At 54.1% G+C, this 17961-nt stretch overlaps 1 protein-coding gene across 2 annotated transcripts; it reads left to right on the forward strand.

The window, feature by feature from the left end:
* Window positions 1-5180: 5180 nt before the first annotated feature.
* IMPDH2 (inosine monophosphate dehydrogenase 2) lies at window positions 5181-17320 on the forward strand. Of its 2 annotated transcripts, XM_075762240.1 has the most exons (15): window positions 5181-5364; window positions 5472-5520; window positions 5600-5701; window positions 6078-6152; window positions 6616-6822; window positions 8985-9072; window positions 9688-9887; window positions 10983-11073; window positions 11815-11910; window positions 13282-13353; window positions 15590-15733; window positions 15932-16076; window positions 16162-16305; window positions 16674-16757; window positions 17069-17320. In XM_075762240.1, exons 1-15 carry the CDS (start codon window positions 5267-5269, stop codon window positions 17088-17090), a joined length of 1617 nt encoding a protein of 538 aa, XP_075618355.1. In that variant the 5' UTR covers window positions 5181-5266; the 3' UTR covers window positions 17091-17320. The 2 variants fall into 2 exon arrangements, with proteins under 2 accessions (XP_075618355.1, XP_075618356.1); XM_075762241.1 differs by lacking the exon at window positions 13282-13353 and having other exon boundaries at window positions 5183-5364.
* Window positions 17321-17961: the final 641 nt, after the last annotated feature.

Genomic DNA, 17961 nt, shown 5'->3' on the forward strand with positions numbered 1-17961 from the left:
AATACGGCACAGGAAGCTAGCTCCTGCATGCCTGCACCTCAGCATGAGCCTGCTGCTTTGTCCGTCTCCATCGGAAACGGAGTGGGTGTTGAAGTGATCTGCCAGATACCCAGCATACAAGTCACTTTATTAGGTGGCTTTGGGAGTTACCTCTTAGTCTAAAACTTGCCAGAAGCTGGAATAACTGGACAGAATATTAGGGCAGTTCCAGGTTAGGGGTGAACAGGTACTTCAGCTGAGCTTTCTGGGGAAACAATTCCATGTTACTCTTAAAATTCTAGATTGTGCACTTTCCTTACTACCCTTAACTGCAGGATGATCTAAAAATCTTTGTTCTCCTTGATCTCGGAGTATACCCCTTAAGAGCAGTGGAACTTGGCACATGGTGAGCTATGGAGATCTCATGATGATTGGTTTTGTCCTGACAGACTGAAGTGTTTCCATTGTTTTCTCATTGTTTGGGCGTACATAGGAGAGGGATTTGCTGATGCGGAAGTGGACTGCCGTACTGTTCTGTACTGTCTCATCAGAATGTCCACCATGTTAACTTCATTCCCTATTTTTAGAGACAATCGATATACTGTGACTTAAGGATTATTTTCCTGGACGTGGCTTTCTAGTCTGGCTCTCTGGAGCTAGTTTAAAAGGTACAGTATTTCTAGAATATAAATACTATGTTCTTGATAGTGAAGAACATGATCTGCTCCCTTTTAGGGGCTCATAGGAAGACGTGCACAGAGTAGCACAGAAGAGTGCTGTGGCTTAGGGTTGCTATCCAAGTTCTGGGAAATGTTCCCAGTCAAACATGTAAAATAGCTTTTTAACACTTTCCTATAACCAGCTTGACTGCTGCTTAAAGGGCATTCCCCTAGGCTCCGAGAGTGCCAAACTGCTAGCTCTTGTATGTGTGTATATATTAAACAAGAACTCTCCATGCCCTATGCCTTGTATGAGACAGGCTGAAAATGCGTTGATCTCTAAATAAAGCTGAGAAAAGTCAAGCTAGAGACCCTGCATCGTTGGTTTTGAACTATGCCCATCTTGTCTCTGCGCTATGAAAGGAACCATAGAAAGCAGAGCATGACTGACTATTGTAAAGCACCTCATTCTGACATGAGGCTCATGTATTGTCCTCTCTTGACACTAATAGCGTTGCTTTCCTAAAGAAACTTGTAGCCTCTTACACACTTGTCTATGGCACCATTAGATTTTTCATTTACTTTCCAAGAGTTCAAGCATTTCCTCTTAAGTGATAATGGCTGAAGCAGCAGAGAGCAGACTAGAGAGTGGCTCTTCACTCCTGTCTGGAGTGGTGAGGAAAGGGAACAGTCTGAGTAACTTAACAGGGCTCTCATCTGTTGGCTGCTTCACTGCTAGTGATCTCCTGGATTTTAGATAGGAGACAAGGTCTGAAGGAGTTCCTGAACTGTTCTGCCTTGGACCAATGAAAAAAAGAATCTGATCCCTAAGTAAGAATCGTCTTCTGTACTGCTGCTCCTAGGGCAGAAATGAAGGCAGTCTTGTTCTGAACTGCATCAGGGCTACTGTCTGCCTCAGTGTATGTAGAAGGGATTAGGCCATCTTCAGGCCTTCTACGCTGTGATAAGAACAGATCCAGAAGTGGTAGAAAAGAGCCCTCTTGAGCATACGTGGGGTGGAGGACTTGCTCATCTTGCTGGTCCGAGTGTGCTGGACACTGGTTAACTCTGCACAGTCCAACCAAACCGCATTCTCATCCAAGTTTAATAGTGACTGACTTGTAATTAGCATTTGGACTCTTAAATCGCTGTTAAAGTGGGATATAAACTGTCTTCCACCCTATATGGGGTTTTTCTCCCCATCTTCTTGCTGGAGCTGCTCCTCTCAAATACTACAGGGAACTGAACCTTATCCTGATGTTTCAGCCTGTTCTGTTTCACTGGTGCCAATGCATAGGAAAGAGCCCTTCTCGGCTCAAGCATCTTCCTACCTTCAGGAGCATCTCAAATCTTCTTCCAGAAATCTCACTGACGTGCTGCCCCAAAATCTCTGAAGCAATTGCTGTGTCCCCTGCTTGTCAGTTCCCTTTGTCGCGAGGCTGAAGCTTGGCTCTCAGCGCTGCGGTCACCTTCCCTGTCTAACCTTCTGCATGGCAGCCACGTTTGCCTGCTTTTCTGTTCTTGTTTGAGCTCATCAGAATGGGGAGGCAGATTGAACCCACTTACAGCAGCAATAAACCGTGTCTAGAACACGAGAGGGAACTGCAGGAGAGGACGAGGTGGAGAGGATGTCTCAGAAAGGCAGGGTCCCGTTGCAGCCCAGAGCCTCGCTTGATAATGAGTGTGCAGCCTATATGCAAAATACGTCTTGTCTATCCCTCCTGTGTTGACCCTGGTCTAAACAGCACATGTGATTGGCATCCTGCAAAGTGACCTTCAGAACTCTCCAGTAGCTTTGCCCCGTGAGTAACTCACACTACAAATCATTTTAAAGAGATGCACTCAACTATTTTTTTAATTTAATTTTACTCTTATATTCTCTGCTCTTTGTAATCTGCTTGGAAATAAAATGTTTTTCCCTGCAGCCTTTGTTGTAGTCTGTTTGAGAACCATTAAACTTTGTCTGGTGTTTCTGTTGGAACAGAGGCCAACTTGCCTGTTTACCGCTGTGCCCATGCTCTAGCGTAACAGCCGAGATTGGCGCGTGCCTCCCAGGTAGGCTTAGCAAACCTCTGTTAGTGCTGTCCTTATTTAAAATAAAGGATAGAGAGACCTGTTAAACTGATCTTGGTCAGGCACAATGCCTCCCGTTCTGCTGATGCTGTGACGGGTAACGCTGACTGGAGAGCGTGTGTCCTTGGCAGGCAGTGTTTTCCTTTGGAAGGCAGCATTTCTGAACTCGGCCTCCAGGATGAGTTATCTTTGTGCCGCTACTGGTACCGCTCTTGGTGGCGTGAGCCTAGATGCTTCATTTACTGTAAAGGACAGTGGGTTTCTTACAGCTCCATAGCCTAAGCAAACTGCAAACGATGGGAAATCGGTGTCTGGACAGGTGAAATCAACTCTTAGCTGAGAATCGACCCAGGAATTATGCAAAGAAGTAAAAGGGTGAAATGTGATCTTTTATCGCAGACTCAGGGAACAAGAATTGAAACCCAGTGAAGTTCAGAGCACAGCATAATGGCAGGCAGCTCTAGGAAGGAGATTGCATTGATTTTTGGTGTTCACAGCAATAACAACAGGATCGCTACCAATCTCTTGGCTTAAGGTTGTAAGTGGCATTGCAGATCCTTGTCGCTGGCTCTTAACTATGCAAGGGCCCCTAGAAGCCACACATACCCTTCCTCACAGTACAGGGAACATCCCTGCGCTGAGGCATGTGCCTTCCTTTCCTGATAGAAACAAATCCACAATCTGACAGGAAACAACTGTAATTTTTAGAAGCTGCAGCCTCTATTCTGTGCAGATTACTGCTGTTGAGACCAAACAAGCCACCTGAGAGTCCTGCTTCTGTCCATAGTATGGTTCAACCATTTGGGGTTTTTTCCCCCCTGTGTAAAAGTCAACATTAACATCTACCAAAGCCTAGCTTAACTGGTCTCCCTCTAAGCTCTGTGCTGTCTTTTAGAGAACCTTACTCAGACAAAAAACATGTTAACCCAAACTAGAGGCTTGAATGTGACTGACAAACCTCACAGCATACAAGGGCCATTTGCTTCCAAGAGTTTCAGGAGACCTGAACAGACGTCTCTTGTTCACACTTCAAATGTCCTGTAGCTGGGTAACGTGAGTAACACTGGCGTTTTCTTAAAGCTACTTGCTGATCTTTGGATGAGGATTTAATCTACTGCAGTAAGACAGCTGGAGGTACAGGAGCACTGTTCTTTAGTTCCCTGAACTCGTTCAACAGTGGGCTGCCTTGGAGAGCCTGTCATATAGGAGCGGGGTAGAAGGGGTCTGGTTGTCTCATTTCCCTGGTGCTCTGAGGTCAGAACAGGTATAACGTGACAAGCAAACAAACCATCAGAGGTGGAGTTTGTTCTGTAGCCCGTGGTACAGGAACTTTTCTGATGCCCGAATGCTGCTGCAGGGAGGGGAACATCTCCTGGAAACGGCTGGTTCCTGTAACTCTCCTGTAAGGCAGATCTGTGTGTGCCCGTTCCTCTCCTGCAGGCACAGTCCTCCCTGCTCCTGCTCTTCTCAGAAATCCTCCCTCCAGCACTCTGTGGCACCGGCAGGAAGGCGCCAGGCCGAGCCCGCAGCACCGCGCAGCCATCCTCTTTGCGGTGTGTGTACGGCCTGGCCCGGCAACTTTGGGAAGAGGGGGCTTGCGTGAGGCGAACGCCCGCTGGGATCACCTCAGGTCCTCCCCTGTGGGACTGCCACCTCTGCGCGATTCCCTCTCTCCTTTGCGCCCTTCGTTCTCCTCCCAGTGTGAGACTGTTGCCTCGCTCCTGCCTCTTGGCTTTCGTCCTTCTTGCAGATCACTTCCGACCTACAAAGTTGCTTTGGATTCTGCTGGTGTTCCAGCTCTGCATCCACCGCAGATCCAGCGAGCGCGTTCTCGTCTTTCTCCTGAAGCTGTTGGAGTATCTGGCGTTGGACTCAGCACCCAACCCGGCGGGCCCCAGGGGCAGCGTCCCTCTGTGCACGTCATGCACGGCTAGTTTGTTTTAGGCTGTTTCTAAGCACGTGTCACACCGTGCGGGTCGTGCTTGTGTAAGCAAAGCCGGGGAGCGTCACGCAGGACTGCTTTGGGCCATGCCTGGCGTTCAGCTCTCCCCTTGCTGCCTCCTTCCCATGCACTGAACAAAAAAAAGGCCCGTGGTGGCTGGTGACGCTGACCCTCTTTCACCGGGCTGGGCGTTCACGGTGTCGTCGGACTGAGGGCAGGCGGCACTGACAGCGCCTGCGAGCCCCGGGCCCGCAGAGCCCCGGCCCCGGTGTGTCCCCAGGCCGGAGCCCCAGCGCGGGGCAGCCCGGGGCAGCCTCGCCCCGTTTGCTGTGGCGTGGGGGACAGCAACCAGCGGGGCAGCGCCGGGCCGGGCTCCGGGCTGGGCAGGCCCGTCCCGGGCGGGAAGACCGAGGGCGCCCGGGGCCCTCCCGGGCGGGAGGGGGCGAGGCGGTCGCCAGGCCCCTTTCGGCGGCCGCTCTGGGCCGGCCTCTCGCTGGGCGGGCGCCGCCTGAGCCCTCGCGGCCGCCGTCGGGGCGCGCGTGCGCTCGGGGGCGCGCCGGGCGGTGTGGTGTGGTGCGGCGCGGCGGGCACGCGGCGGCGGCGGGCCGGCGCCATGGCGGACTACCTCATCAGCGGCGGCACCGGCTACGTGCCCGACGACGGGCTGACGGCGCAGCAGCTCTTCAGCTGCGGCGATGGGCTCACCTACAAGTGAGTGGGGCCGGGGTTGGGGCCGGGGTTGGGACCGGGGGGGCGCGGGGCCGGGCCGGTGCCGTCGCTGACGCGTCTCCCCTCGTTCCCCCCCCCCTCCCCGCCAGCGATTTCCTCATCCTCCCGGGGTACATCGACTTCACGGCGGACCAGGTGGTGAGTGGCCGGGCCGGGGGAGCGGGCCGGGGGCCGGGGGCCGGTGCCGCCGCTCACCCCCTGCCCGCCTCCCCGCTAGGACCTGACCTCGGCGCTGACCAAGAGGATCACCCTGAAAACCCCGCTGGTCTCCTCCCCCATGGACACGGTCACCGAGGCCGGCATGGCCATCGCCATGGCGGTGAGTGCGGCCCCGCGGGGGCGGGCATGGCCTCTGGCCTCCCCGGTCGGGTCCCCTCCGCCGCCGTTACCGGGATGGCGGGGCGGCGGGGGGGGGGAAGCGCTGTCTGAGGCACACGCGTGTCTGCTCTGGGGTCCCCTGAACGCTGCGGGGAGCCGCCCGCATCCCCGCGGGGTGAAGCCGTGCCTCGTGCTTCCCGGCACCCCCCGAGGCCGCTGCAGGGCAGCCGAGCCCGCAGGCACCCACCCCCTCATCTCCCGCCTTGCCGCGCTGGCTCCCCGAGGGTGGCCGGGGTGCTCCGGCTCTCCGTGCCCAGGTGCTGGATCCGGCCGGCTGGTTTTTGCTGCGATTTAACGGCCGCCTTTTGTGTTACCAGCTGACGGGGGGAATTGGGTTCATCCACCACAACTGCACCCCGGAGTTCCAGGCCAACGAAGTGCGGAAGGTGAAGGTGAGTGGCTGGAATGGCAGCACCGAACCGTGGTCGCAGGGGGCTTCGTGGAGGTGGGCGGTGGGGTTTGGCCCTACTGAAGGCGCCGTGAGAGGAGACTATTAAAGCATGGTGGATCTTGGTGTTTCAGAACAGCAGCGCTGCTGTGGTTGCCTGCACAAACCTCTTTGTGTGTGTGTGTGTTGGGCGCTGTCCCACGTGCAGCCTGGGATTTGAGAACTGCCAGGCCTCCTGGTGTGGGAGTATTCCCCATAATTTCAGGAAGGAGGTTAGCCTGGGAGCTCTTGGGAATCTAACACTACTTGGGTGAGCCTTGGTGCTGGTTTGTGGTCGCCCTGTCGGGTGAGCATATGGCCGGGCTGGGTGGTTGCAGACATTTGTGCAGCAACCACCAGGCACCGCCCTGCTTCTGCTCGGCCTGGCGATGCCACTTAGCCTGGCTGCTGAATCTGCTTCTTTTCAGAAATACGAGCAAGGATTCATCACAGACCCCGTGGTGCTGAGCCCCAACGACCGAGTGCGAGACGTGTTTGAAGCGAAAGCTCGTCACGGATTCTGTGGGATTCCCATCACGGACAATGGGAAGATGGGGGGCAAGCTGGTTGGGATCATCTCATCTCGAGATATTGATTTCCTGAAAGAGTCAGAGCATGACTTGCCTCTTGGCGAGGTGAGAACAGCTTGTGAGCACTCGATGCATGTGAGTGTTGTGTTAGGGAGCAGCGTGGCTTGTGATAACAAGGGTGAGTGTGTGACTGTGAGGATGCTGCACCAGCGAGAGGGAGCGGCTCCGTGTTAGCTCTGCGGGTCTGTCTAAACTGTATTTCCAGAGCAGGGCATCTCGTTCATTTACGCGCTCTCTGCGACGTCTGCAGTGCAGATACAAGACCGGCCGCACTGTTAGCATTCGCATGACTCCTCTTGCGGGGTTATCTTTCAGTGTTGGGGAAGCCATCCTCTCTACAGCTGGTGCTCTCCCCTGGTTCAGTTGTTAATTCCTGGTGCCCTGGCTGCTGCTGTGGTCCCACGTAGCGTGCTGCTGCTGGCCAGGGCTGTAGCAGCTGCGCTGTGCCCAGCAAGCCCTCCAAGTGCTGGTCTTCCTTTTCTGGACTGCCCTTCCCTGTGTGCCTCATCTAGGCTACTTGCTCTTTAAAATAACCCCCTGAACTTGGAGACTGGCAGTTTAGCTTTTATAGCGCTACACTGTCAAACTCCCCTTGTACAGGAGAATGTTCTCTGCGATGTCGATGTTGATTCCTGTTAGTTCTGGCATTCCTGTTAACATGAGCTGTGTAACCATAGATCTGCGGCGCTGTCAGGTTACACCACCGGTGCCTCTCGGCCAGCCTCTGCTCTTGACTCATGACTATTTTTAGCTCTTGCTGACCAAACCTGGTATCACATGCTCATCCCTGTTTGGTTTGAAGTCGCCTATAAATACCTGTAACAAGAATCTTAAACCAGGAGTAGGTTATAAAAGTGCGCATGGCCCTTTGAAGCGATGCTGGCCCATTCAGAGGAGCCTCTCATCCTTTACGTGGATCATTCAGTGCTGCAGAGGTGGAAGCTTGGTGCCGTTGGCGTTTGGCGCTTGCCTCTGTCACCAGGCAACGCTAAGGAAATGAATGTGCTCCTAGATCTCTCCCCACTCGCCGTCCAGCAGTCATCTTGCCGAGTCTTTCATTGCCCCCCAGCTAAACACACAGGTCTCCTGTAGCTTGAGAAGCTTGTGAATCACGTGCGCTTAGGGAGTGTGTCGGAGCCTGTCTGTGATTCCTCAGGCTTTTCCTGAGATGTGGGTTCTGTCACAGAATTTTGGGTGGATGCAGGTGGGGTGAACCTCTTTCCTGATGCAAAACGTCTGTTCTTATGGTATAAATAACTAAAATGTCTCTCTTTTCTTTGTTGTGTGCAACTGATTTACCTTCCTCGAGGGTTAGAGAGTGTTCCCTTTTAGCTTTGCCTGGCTTTCTTGAGTAACCTTTTATGAGAACATCCCACGTGAGCTTTGTGATCGAGAATGCCTTGGGTGGGAAGGGACCTGGGGGTCTCGTCAAGCTGCCTGATTGGGGTGCGCTCGGCTGGGGCAGGTTGTGTGGGGCTGCGTCTGCATCTCTGAGGATGGAGAGCCTCTGTGGGCTGCTCTTCCAGTGTTTGACCACTGTTGTCGTGAAAGCTTTTTTCTGTATACCATGTCAAATATCCTCGTGTTCCAGCTTGTGTCCATTGCCCCTTGCCTTTCCACTGTGTTTTGGTGCTTGTTTGTCAAGAGTGAGCGTGGGTGAGCGTGTTTGTTTGGATTGAAGTGACTCCTTTGCCCCATTGACCTTGCCAGCAGCAGCAGCAGCAGCGGTGGGTTATTCTGAGCAGAGCCCTTCCAGAGCCTGTGTGCTGGGGATTGCTGCCTGGAAATGAGCTTGGGGGTAACGTTTCTGCCAGAACAGCATGGGACTCTGGAAGTGGCTCCAGCCCTTATTTGCCTGCCTTCTATTAAAAGACAAGGCTTTTTGGGTGACATCCCAAACAAAGGTCATCCGAGAGTCGTCCCTTGCTTCTAGGTGCTCTCCCTCAGCTTGCTGAGGCCCTCTGCCATCTCCTGTTTTCACTACACCGATGGGTTTGGGGGCTGATGGCTGCTGCTTGCATGGGGACAGCACACTGGAGGCTGTTCCTGTGTGTTTCTGGAGGCGTGTTGCTGTGCTGTGGGCTCCTTTGTCTGCAGAGCGCTCCCACATGGCCGCTGTGGAGCGTTTCACGTGGGAGGAGGGGTTCACTATTTTCAGATCAGTGCGAAGGAGTTCTTGTGACTTTTTATCTTCTCTCTCCCACTAGATTATGACAAAGCGGGAGGATCTTGTTGTGGCCCCGGCTGGTGTAATGTTGAAAGAAGCGAATGAAATTCTGCAAAGGAGTAAAAAAGGTACCTGCAAACGTCTGCGACGCGAGGGAGAGCTGTGGAAGCGCTGGGCTGGGATCAGTAGTGGGTGAATGTGGACACGCGTCTGTGCGTGGGTGGAACATGGGAGCACTGCGTTCCGGCACGAGGAGAGGACAGTGAGGAGAGAGCGCCCGCAGTCCTCTGCCAGGGTACAGAGTTCACATGCGTTCATCTCAAATCTGTTTGAAGTTGAGGGATTCTTGGCAGCTCAGGAGCTGAAGAGCGCCTGGCTGTCCAGCCACACGTCTTCAATTTTCTATCCTGGCCTTCACATTTTGGTGCTCGGTTCAGCTCTGTTAAGGTTTGGTAGTTTGACTTTTAACAGCGTCGTGGGTCTAATTATTGAAAAAGATGCACTTTCTCTGTGGTCACTGTCAAAATACTGAGTCCTTCTCTAGTCCTGCAAACTCCTTGCTCTGTTTCCCGAGCCAGGGCTGCTGGCACCCGTGGCCAACCAAGGTTTGGTAACATACCTCTCCGAGTCTCCCCCTTGTACCAGCTGCTGCCTGCCTGATGCTCCTGGTCTGCCGCACTGCTTGGGGCTAACGTCTGTCTCCTGCAGAAATCTGCAGTGACGTTCTTTCTGTTTGTTTCAAGGCAAGCTGCCAATTGTTAATGAAGATGACGAGCTGGTGGCTATAATTGCCCGCACCGATCTCAAGAAGAACCGGGACTACCCTCTGGCTTCAAAGGATTCCAAGAAGCAGCTGCTCTGTGGCGCCGCTATCGGGACCCATGAAGATGACAAGTATCGCTTGGACCTCCTGGTGCAGGCCGGCGTGGATGCGGTGGTGCTGGTGAGCCGCCCACAGGCATTGCGTTGTCTGGGGGTCTGGGTGGGCTGGGGATCCTGTTTGAACGAATCCCTCTGACAGAGGGGCAGCAGCACGGCACTTACTGTCTTCGTTACAGGCCCTGTTGTGTTACAATATGGCAGTTTGTTGACCTCTCGGTCTCATTCCAGTTGGAGTCCTCAAATAAGAGGGATTCCTCTTGCTGGGAACGTATTTGACCTTGAGGGAGTATGTAAGGTGCATCGAAGCCCTGAAGACTGAGAAGAGAAACATTGTCAGTTAATACAGAACCTTCTACAAATGGTTCTTGCAGTCTGCCAACATCGTCTCCGATGTTCCTAACTAGTTTTGAATATTTGGCTTCTTACATTTTCCCTTCTTCTGTTTGGTGTTTGTTACTGTGTTGTTCTCTTAACTGCCTGACGTTCAGGAGTGGTCAGCCCAGAGCTGCTCTGCTAGTCTCCCCTTCTGGCCTGTAAGCTTTCGGGCACAACCATCACTGCCTGTATTTGCACGTTGTTTTCTCATCTATTGTTAGCTTGCGAGTTCACTGTGCTCTGAGGGCATGGCTGAGCAGCGTTGCAGCTGGAAATGTTTAACAGGCACCTGTGAGTTGGCCGGGTCACAGAGATTGGCAGGGCCTGAGCCATCAGTGGTCAACATCTGGTATTTCAGCTGCCCTGCTACGCAGCAGGGAGAGATGCATCCCCCTGCCAGCCCTTTGGGGTTTTACAAGGAACATTTACTGTTTCACCTGTAGTTTGAGACAGGGCTGATGGTGTCCTGGTGTTAGAGCCAGACAGTTCTTACCTGCAGCCAGATGTACTGCTTGTTGCCTCCTGTAGCAGCCACAGGATTTAAACGTGAAGGATATTACTGAAATCTTTACGATAAACTGCCTTGCGCAGAGAAGGTACGTTATTGTCTTGGCAGCAGCTTCTCCTCTGGTTCTGTGCCCAATTTGGGGAGTCACTTTGCCCACTTAGCCAGCTTAGCAGAGAGCCCAGTAAGCAGAGTGAAGATCTGAGGCTCTTCTGGAGCTGTATTTGTAATCTTTTGCAGAAATTCTGGTTGAAATTTGTTTTCTTTCTGTTGCAGGATTCCTCTCAGGGGAACTCCATCTTCCAGATCAATATGATAAAATATATTAAGGAGAAATATCCCAATCTACAAGTTATTGGAGGAAATGGTAGGCATGTATTTAAGACTGTTCTTGTCTTTAAATTACATTTGTTTCTTAGACATAGAGGGAGCTGCAGGGACGTGAATCAAAGGGTCATCTTGGTAAATGTCTGTGAACTCACAGTGGTTTCCTCTGGCTTGTGGAAGAGAGGAAGACCACTCTGCAGACACAGGGTGGTACCCTGCTGCTGCCACAGCTGCAAATATTTTGAAACCTTTGTTCTGCAGCACAGTCCACTACAGTCTTCTGTAGCCTGTTACACGTTAGCTTCTTTTACACACCAGTTCAAAATTTTGGATAACAGTAATAATTAATATTACTTAATGTGGAAATCTAATGGAATTTTCCCCTGCCTCTTGACAGCAGAGTTGAGCAGTCCTTGTCTTTACCTGACTGGTGTGTCACTGGTGCCGCTGTTAGCCTGTGCTCTGCCCTCCCTGCCTGGTGTGGCCCAAAGGGCGCTTGGCACCATGTGGTGACCTCTGCTCCCTCAGCCTGCAGGTGTAGGCAGAGTAGCCTAAAGGGCCAGTGTCTTCTGGCCCACTGGGGACAGCTGGGACTGAAACTCACCGCTGCTTTCACAGATAGGCCTGGTAGCAGTGGACAGCCAGGCCTGGCTCTTGACACAGCGTACGTCTGGTGCCCAGGGTAGGGGATGTTTGCAGCCACGGGGGGAAGCACCAGGGCAAAGCAGCGTCGCGTGCAAATCTGCTTGTCTCTCTTCAAACCAGTTTCTGCTCCCCACAGTTGTGACCGCTGCTCAGGCCAAGAACCTCATTGACGCAGGGGTCGATGCCCTGAGAGTCGGGATGGGCAGTGGCTCCATCTGCATCACACAGGAAGGTGAGAGAGATCAGCTAAGTAGGCTGAAGACATCTGTTTAATAGAGATACCCTGCTGAAAAGCAGCAGAGCCGGGATGGATTTCTCCTGTTGTAAGGGCAGGGTCCGACAGCAAGCCGTCTTTCACCCCCTTCGTCCAGGACATTCTCATCACCTGGGTCACACCTCTGGGGTGGCAGCAGCAGCAAAGGCATTTCCCAGTACTGACCGAGACTGAGTAGAGCAGGTGTGGCACACGTGGCTTTGCCCGAGAGGAGCTGCTGGCTTGGTGTGGGATGGGGCTGGCGTGCAGCTCCGCAGGGAGAGGGGCTTACTGGATCCCCAGCGCTGACGGGTGAAGTGCACCAGGCTGTCTGCGCTCCGCTTCCTTCCGGCAGCAGTGTGCATGGTGCTTGAGTATTGGTCTGCTGGGTTCAATGCCTTTCTGCAATTTCCAGGCAGAAATGGGATTTCTGGCCGTTGTCTCTGCAGTTAGAAGGAGCTTGTGTGGGGCAGAGGCCATGTTGCCCTTAGCTAAAAGGCGGAGAGGGGCATCCCCAGGGCCTGGAGAAAGGCTGCCTTGAGGACAGGCTCAGTCCTCGTGTTTTGAACCTGGCAGGTGAGGTGCAGAGGTGGTGCAAGGTGCTGTGGCCCACATACACAGCCCCTCTCTGCTTTGCTCCTTGGTCCTTGCCACGGGAGGCAGCAAGAGGGTAGCTGATGGCTGAAGGTGCTGCATTAGCTCTGCCGATTCCAGCGTGGAGCCTTCAAGCAGCCCTGAGCTGGGCTGCGTTCCTGCTTTGCTGCCATGGGAGTGCTGGCTGCGGGGGGTTCCCAGTCAGGGCAGTCTGTCTCAGGTGACTGTTCTAGGGAGGTTATGGCGTCCTCGGGCTGACGCTTCCATAGCCAGAGCAGAACCAGGTTGCATGTGTCCTACTCTGGCTCTGAGGCAGTGGACCTGCTGAGGCACGCTGTGTTCTGAAGCGGGGTGAATGTCTCCAGAGGGTGTCTCTCCTGGCTGCCGCGTGAGGTGGGGCTGGGTGCTGGTTTTGGGGAAGGAGCAGAGCAGAGGTAGAATGTGGTGCTTGACAGGTTGCAGAACTCTTAGCCGCAGCTCTCCAGGTTTTTGGCCCTTGTAGGACAAGAACTCTGGCTCTTCGGGTTAGGGGGGTCACCTCTCTGGATGGGTGCTGGGGTAGGGTGAGCATGTGCTGTGCACAGCTGGGCCTGGCTGGCTTGGATCTGGCCTCTGGCTTGGCTTGGGCTAGGAAGGGTTTGCAAGGTCAGCTCTGTCCCACACCGTATGCTCTGCCTAGTAGCAGGTCACTGCTGGGGTCCTTTGTTCTGCTGCTGTTCTTCTGTCTCTAAAATGTGTGTGTTTGTTTTTGTTTAGCTGCTCCAAAGATCCCTCCAGACCTAAAGTCCCACAGCCCCAAATGCCCTTCTACTGTCACGGGCACCTATAGTAAGTCACTTGCCCTGTTCCCAACCCTAATTATGTGTCTTGAAGCAGGACCCTGATTTGGCTGCACATGGCCCTACTGCTTGTTTGAGAATAATTTAGCTGTAGATGCACTTGGGGTTTTGTGGCTTTGGATACTGGTTTTGAATTTGAAATGGAAGCTGAGAAGCCATTCTGAATTCCTAAAGCAGGGTCTGAATTGTTAAAGCTGAGGGCACTCAGGCTTGTCCACCCTCTGCTCCAAAATCCAGTTCAGGAGCCTGACTGAGCTTTCTGACTGCATCTGGTGGATCTCTAGCTGGACATGCCCCCGCTGACCCAGTGCTGGGAGGTGATCCCTGAGCAGTCCTTGATCCTGCTCTAAATCTGGCCCCAGTTGTGGGGAAGTTGTGCAATGGCTAAGCTTCACTTGGAGCTAGCTCCCCTGGGGTAGAGGGACTTAACTGCCTACGGCCACCTTGGCAAGCTCTGTACCAGAACCACATCTTTCCCCACTGACGCCTGATCCTCATGTGGAGAGAAGGGGCTCTTAAGCACAGGGTGCAGCTTTGTCTGCTCTGTACTTCTCCGATGCTGCTGGATCAAGCAGCCACCCAAGGCGAGCCTTGGGTTTTGCCCTTTCTCCTAGTTTTGACGCACCTCAAAGGCAAAGAAGTTTCTGTTGAAGATCCTGGAAGGTTTTCTTTAGCAGATGATCTTGTAGGGCCACCCTTTGCTGATACACTAAAACAGACAAACCCTCACTCCGACCGCTCGGTGTGCGCGTGCTCTGAACCCTGCTTTGGAAGCCTGCGCTCTGAAGCTGTGGCGCTGGGCACTGGGACAGTCGGAACAGCGCGATGCTCCCAGGGGCCCCGAGCCAAGCTGTTCCTTAAAGGGCTGGTCTCCATGGTCACTGCTGTGAGGTTTCTGCAGGCCCTGCACTGTCTACGGCACAAGCCTGTAGACACCGGGCTCTAGACCCTCCAAAATCAGGTGCTTCTCTCCAGATCTCCTCCTTGCAGTCTTTTGCAGCTGCAGTGTGGCGTTTAGCAGTGCAGTACCCAGCGAGACCATCTCTTTAAGACTAATGGCATTCATGTTATAGCTGGCAGACTCTCCCTGGCTGGCTGAGCCCTAGCTTAACGGTGAGTTTTGTTCGATTAAAATCAGTTCTTTCATGATCTCAACCTGGAGTCTGGCTTCCCTCTCTCAGCAGCTGCTGCTGAGCGCTGGGAGAGGAGCAACTGCAGACTCCCGGCCTCGGCAAACCTCTGCCAGGGATGTGCGCTGCCAGCGCTGCTGCCAGGCAGGCTAAACCACACTTGGAGTTCATGCTCCAAAGTACTAATCCTGCATGGCTGTAATCTTACTCGGCATATTGGACTAACCATGACTGGAGAAAAGGCTTCCAGTTAATTGTGGGGAGGAGAAGTCTCCCTGAGAGGAGCTTATCTCAGCGTACTTGCATGCCTGCAGCTGGCAAACATGTTACAAGACATGCCCTGTGCTGGTTTTCCCCTCGCAGAACGGGAAGCCTCTAACTGCTAGCGACTGGGAAGAGCAGGTAAATCCAAAGCTAATAACTCCCTTCCCATGGGGCAGCTAAACTTGACAGAATCCTTGCTACATTGCAGGGCAAGAACATAAATTATTTCCTGTAAGCCATCAAATCATCCTGCCTGTTTCCTTTTCCACTGTTGCATGTGTGTTTGTGTGTGTGTTTGTGCAGATGTGTGTGTGTGTGTGTGTGTGTGTGTATATACACATATATATACACACACACATACCAGCTCTCTCCCAGCCAGCTGCCTTTCCATGCGAGAAGCTCATCATACAGCTGCTGGGTATACGGAGAAGGGGTCTCACACTGCTAGGAGGGAGCGAGTGGTGGGACGTGGCTCCGTGCCAGGGATGCTCTGGAGAGGGGCTTTTGGAGTCTGCTCCGCTTCCTTCCCAAGCTCCCCGCACGTCTGCCGTGCACCAGGACGAGTCTCGGCTGGTCTCAGGCATTCGGTCAAAGACCCCAGTCCCAAGGTCACCCACAGCTTTTTGGAGTCAAGGGCCATGAGGGTGTCCCAGCAGGCTTCTCCCAGGCATCCGCTTCTCTGGCAACTCAGCCTAGGGAAGGAGCGTCCAGGGATTTGTGCGTTCCCGAGTGCTGGAGCATGTGTGTGCTGGAAGCCTCAAGGGCCTGCTGGGGAGGGAACGTGCTGCTGCTTGAGAGCTGACCCTTTCTCTGCTCTCTCCCCACCTGTAGTGCTGGCGTGTGGCCGCCCCCAGGCCACGGCGGTGTACAAGGTGTCCGAATACGCCAGGAGATTCGGCGTCCCCGTGATTGCAGACGGAGGGATCCAGACGGTTGGGCACATCGCAAAGGCCCTTGCGCTTGGGGCCTCCACAGGTGAGCAGCGCGTTGGGCGGCTGGGTCGTGCGTCTTGTAGGGAGCCTCCTAGGAAGGGTTTCTGTAGGGTATTTGATTCTGGGCACAATTTGGGGGCAGAGGGGTCCAGCACAGAGCTGTGCCCAGGGACCCTGAGGGTTTTTACAGCCACAGCCTTCCTGCTGCTGACACGCTGCTCTTGATGATCTCTTGTGCCAGTGATGATGGGCTCGCTACTGGCTGCCACCACGGAGGCCCCAGGTGAATACTTCTTCTCAGATGGAATTAGGCTGAAGAAGTACCGCGGCATGGGCTCACTAGATGCCATGGACAAGAACTTGGGCAGCCAGAACCGGTATTTCAGGTAAGAGATGGTGCTTTGGGGCAGCAGATCAAGCTTCTGGGGCTTCTCTGCTTCACAAACTAATTTGATTTGTGCTCCCACGCAGCGAGACAGACAAAATCAAAGTGGCCCAGGGGGTCTCCGGCGCAGTGCAGGACAAGGGCTCTATCCACAAGTTCATTCCATACCTGATCGCTGGGATCCAGCATTCCTGCCAGGATATTGGTGCCAAGAGCCTGACACAAGTCCGGTGAGTGCTTCCCCTTGCTTGTGCTCTGGTTAGGCCGCAGTGCTGCCGTTTGGAGTCTCTGGGCAAGCTGTACCTTTGCTGCGGCGTGTTCTCCATGGCCTGACCTTGGTGTAGTCCTTTTCCCTCATCTCCAGTGGGCACTCTGTCATAGATTTGCCAGCCCCAGGGCTGCAGGAGCATTGTCTCCTATGGCATATTCTGCTGGTTGGGCCTGAAATCTTGGGGTTACCTTACTCTGCCTGGCTCTTGGGAGCACAGCAAAGACGATTCTGGCTGCAGCTGGAGGAACCAGTGTCCCTCGTCCCAGCTGCTCCAGCGCAACTATTCCCTGGCCTCTGGCTGCCACGTGATGTGTCCTTCCTCCTCAGAGCCATGATGTACTCGGGAGAGCTGAAGTTTGAGAAGAGGACGACGTCTGCCCAGGTGGAAGGAGGCGTGCACGGCCTGCACTCGTAAGTGCCGCTGGCAGGACCCCCGTCTCCTTGAGGTGGGCGTTGGTGGGGGAGTGAAGCGCTGCTGTCCTGTGCCTCAGCTGGCAAGCCACCACGCTGCTGCTTCACCTCTTGCTGCACAGCGGGGCTGAACCGCAGCCTGTTGTCTGGCCCAGGCCCGTGCTCCTTGTGCAGCAGGGCACAAGCAGAGGAGCTGCTCCCTGCCCACCACGGCCCAGCAGGCCAGGAGCTGTTCCCGGTTGCGCTTTTGGTCCTTCCCCTGGTCAGGCGGGTCAGTAAAACAGCTCTTGGGTTTGCTGCTCCCCTCACAGGTATGAGAAGCGCCTCTTCTGACAGAGGTCCGTCTGTGTCTGTCATCGTGCCACTCAGCCCTGTGCCACCCTGCGCGGGAGCTGCTCTTACTGCAGAAGTGCCATTGCTATGTGGGCTGCCTGGAGCTCCCTGTGTCCCTTGGCTGCTTCATCACCATCTGAGGGCCCACCCTTCACCCAGGACCGGTGGTCCTGGGCTGGCGCCTTGCACACGTTGGCTATGTTTTACAATAAAAAAGGAGAAGATGTGCATTTGGTGTCAGCCCGAAGCCCCTCTTCCTCTGTACTGCCCTTGTTCTTCCCTGGCGCTCTCTTTGCTTCCTGTACCCTCTGGTACCCTAGAAGGGACATAGCATGTGAGGGGGGAATGGGGAGGGGACAGCCCCTTCACAGGGCTGAGTGGATAATGGAGGGTGGGGTTGTTTTAAAAAAAACAAAAAAAAAAACCTTCCCAAGAGCAGAAAAGTGGCTGCTGGGCAAGAAAGGGAATGGCTTTTATAGGGCCGTTAGCTGCTGCTGGGAGCTGCCCAGCTCTACGGCAGCAGCCAGGCTGGCCAGGACCCTGTGCCCAGTCCAGCTGCTGCAATGGTAAGCATGGAGGTGCACATCCACACACAGCCCCCTGGACCTGCACCCTTCTCCTCCCCTTTGTTTCTTCCCCTAAGCATCCTGTACTGCCCCCCCCCAACCCAGCTGCCCCCTCCCCTTATTGCCCCAGCAGCTGCACCCCCTTGGGCTGGTCGGTGCGGGTGGTGCAGATCACTTGCCCAAGCTTCATGTACTGTTTGTTTGCCAGAAGGCATGTGGACGATGAACTTGAAGGACACCAGTAAGAGCTCACAGGCCTATAAAGGAGCTGGGGGTTGTGGTTCTGCATACCTGGCTGGTGCGAA

Source organism: Balearica regulorum, chromosome 10 (genome assembly GCF_011004875.1).
Source record: "Balearica regulorum gibbericeps isolate bBalReg1 chromosome 10, bBalReg1.pri, whole genome shotgun sequence".
NCBI classification, from domain to species: Eukaryota; Metazoa; Chordata; class Aves; order Gruiformes; family Gruidae; genus Balearica; species Balearica regulorum.

Excerpts from the sequence above, each read along its gene's own strand:
- IMPDH2 (XM_075762240.1), top strand. The coding sequence starts at position 5,267 with ATGGCGGACTACCTCATCAGCGGCGGCACCGGCTACGTGCCCGACGAC. Across the intron at positions 11,074-11,814 it reads ACAAGTTATTGGAGGAAATG|TTGTGACCGCTGCTCAGGCC; the intron begins GTAGGCATGTAT and ends TGCTCCCCACAG. Across the intron at positions 16,077-16,161 it reads AGCCAGAACCGGTATTTCAG|CGAGACAGACAAAATCAAAG; the intron begins GTAAGAGATGGT and ends GCTCCCACGCAG.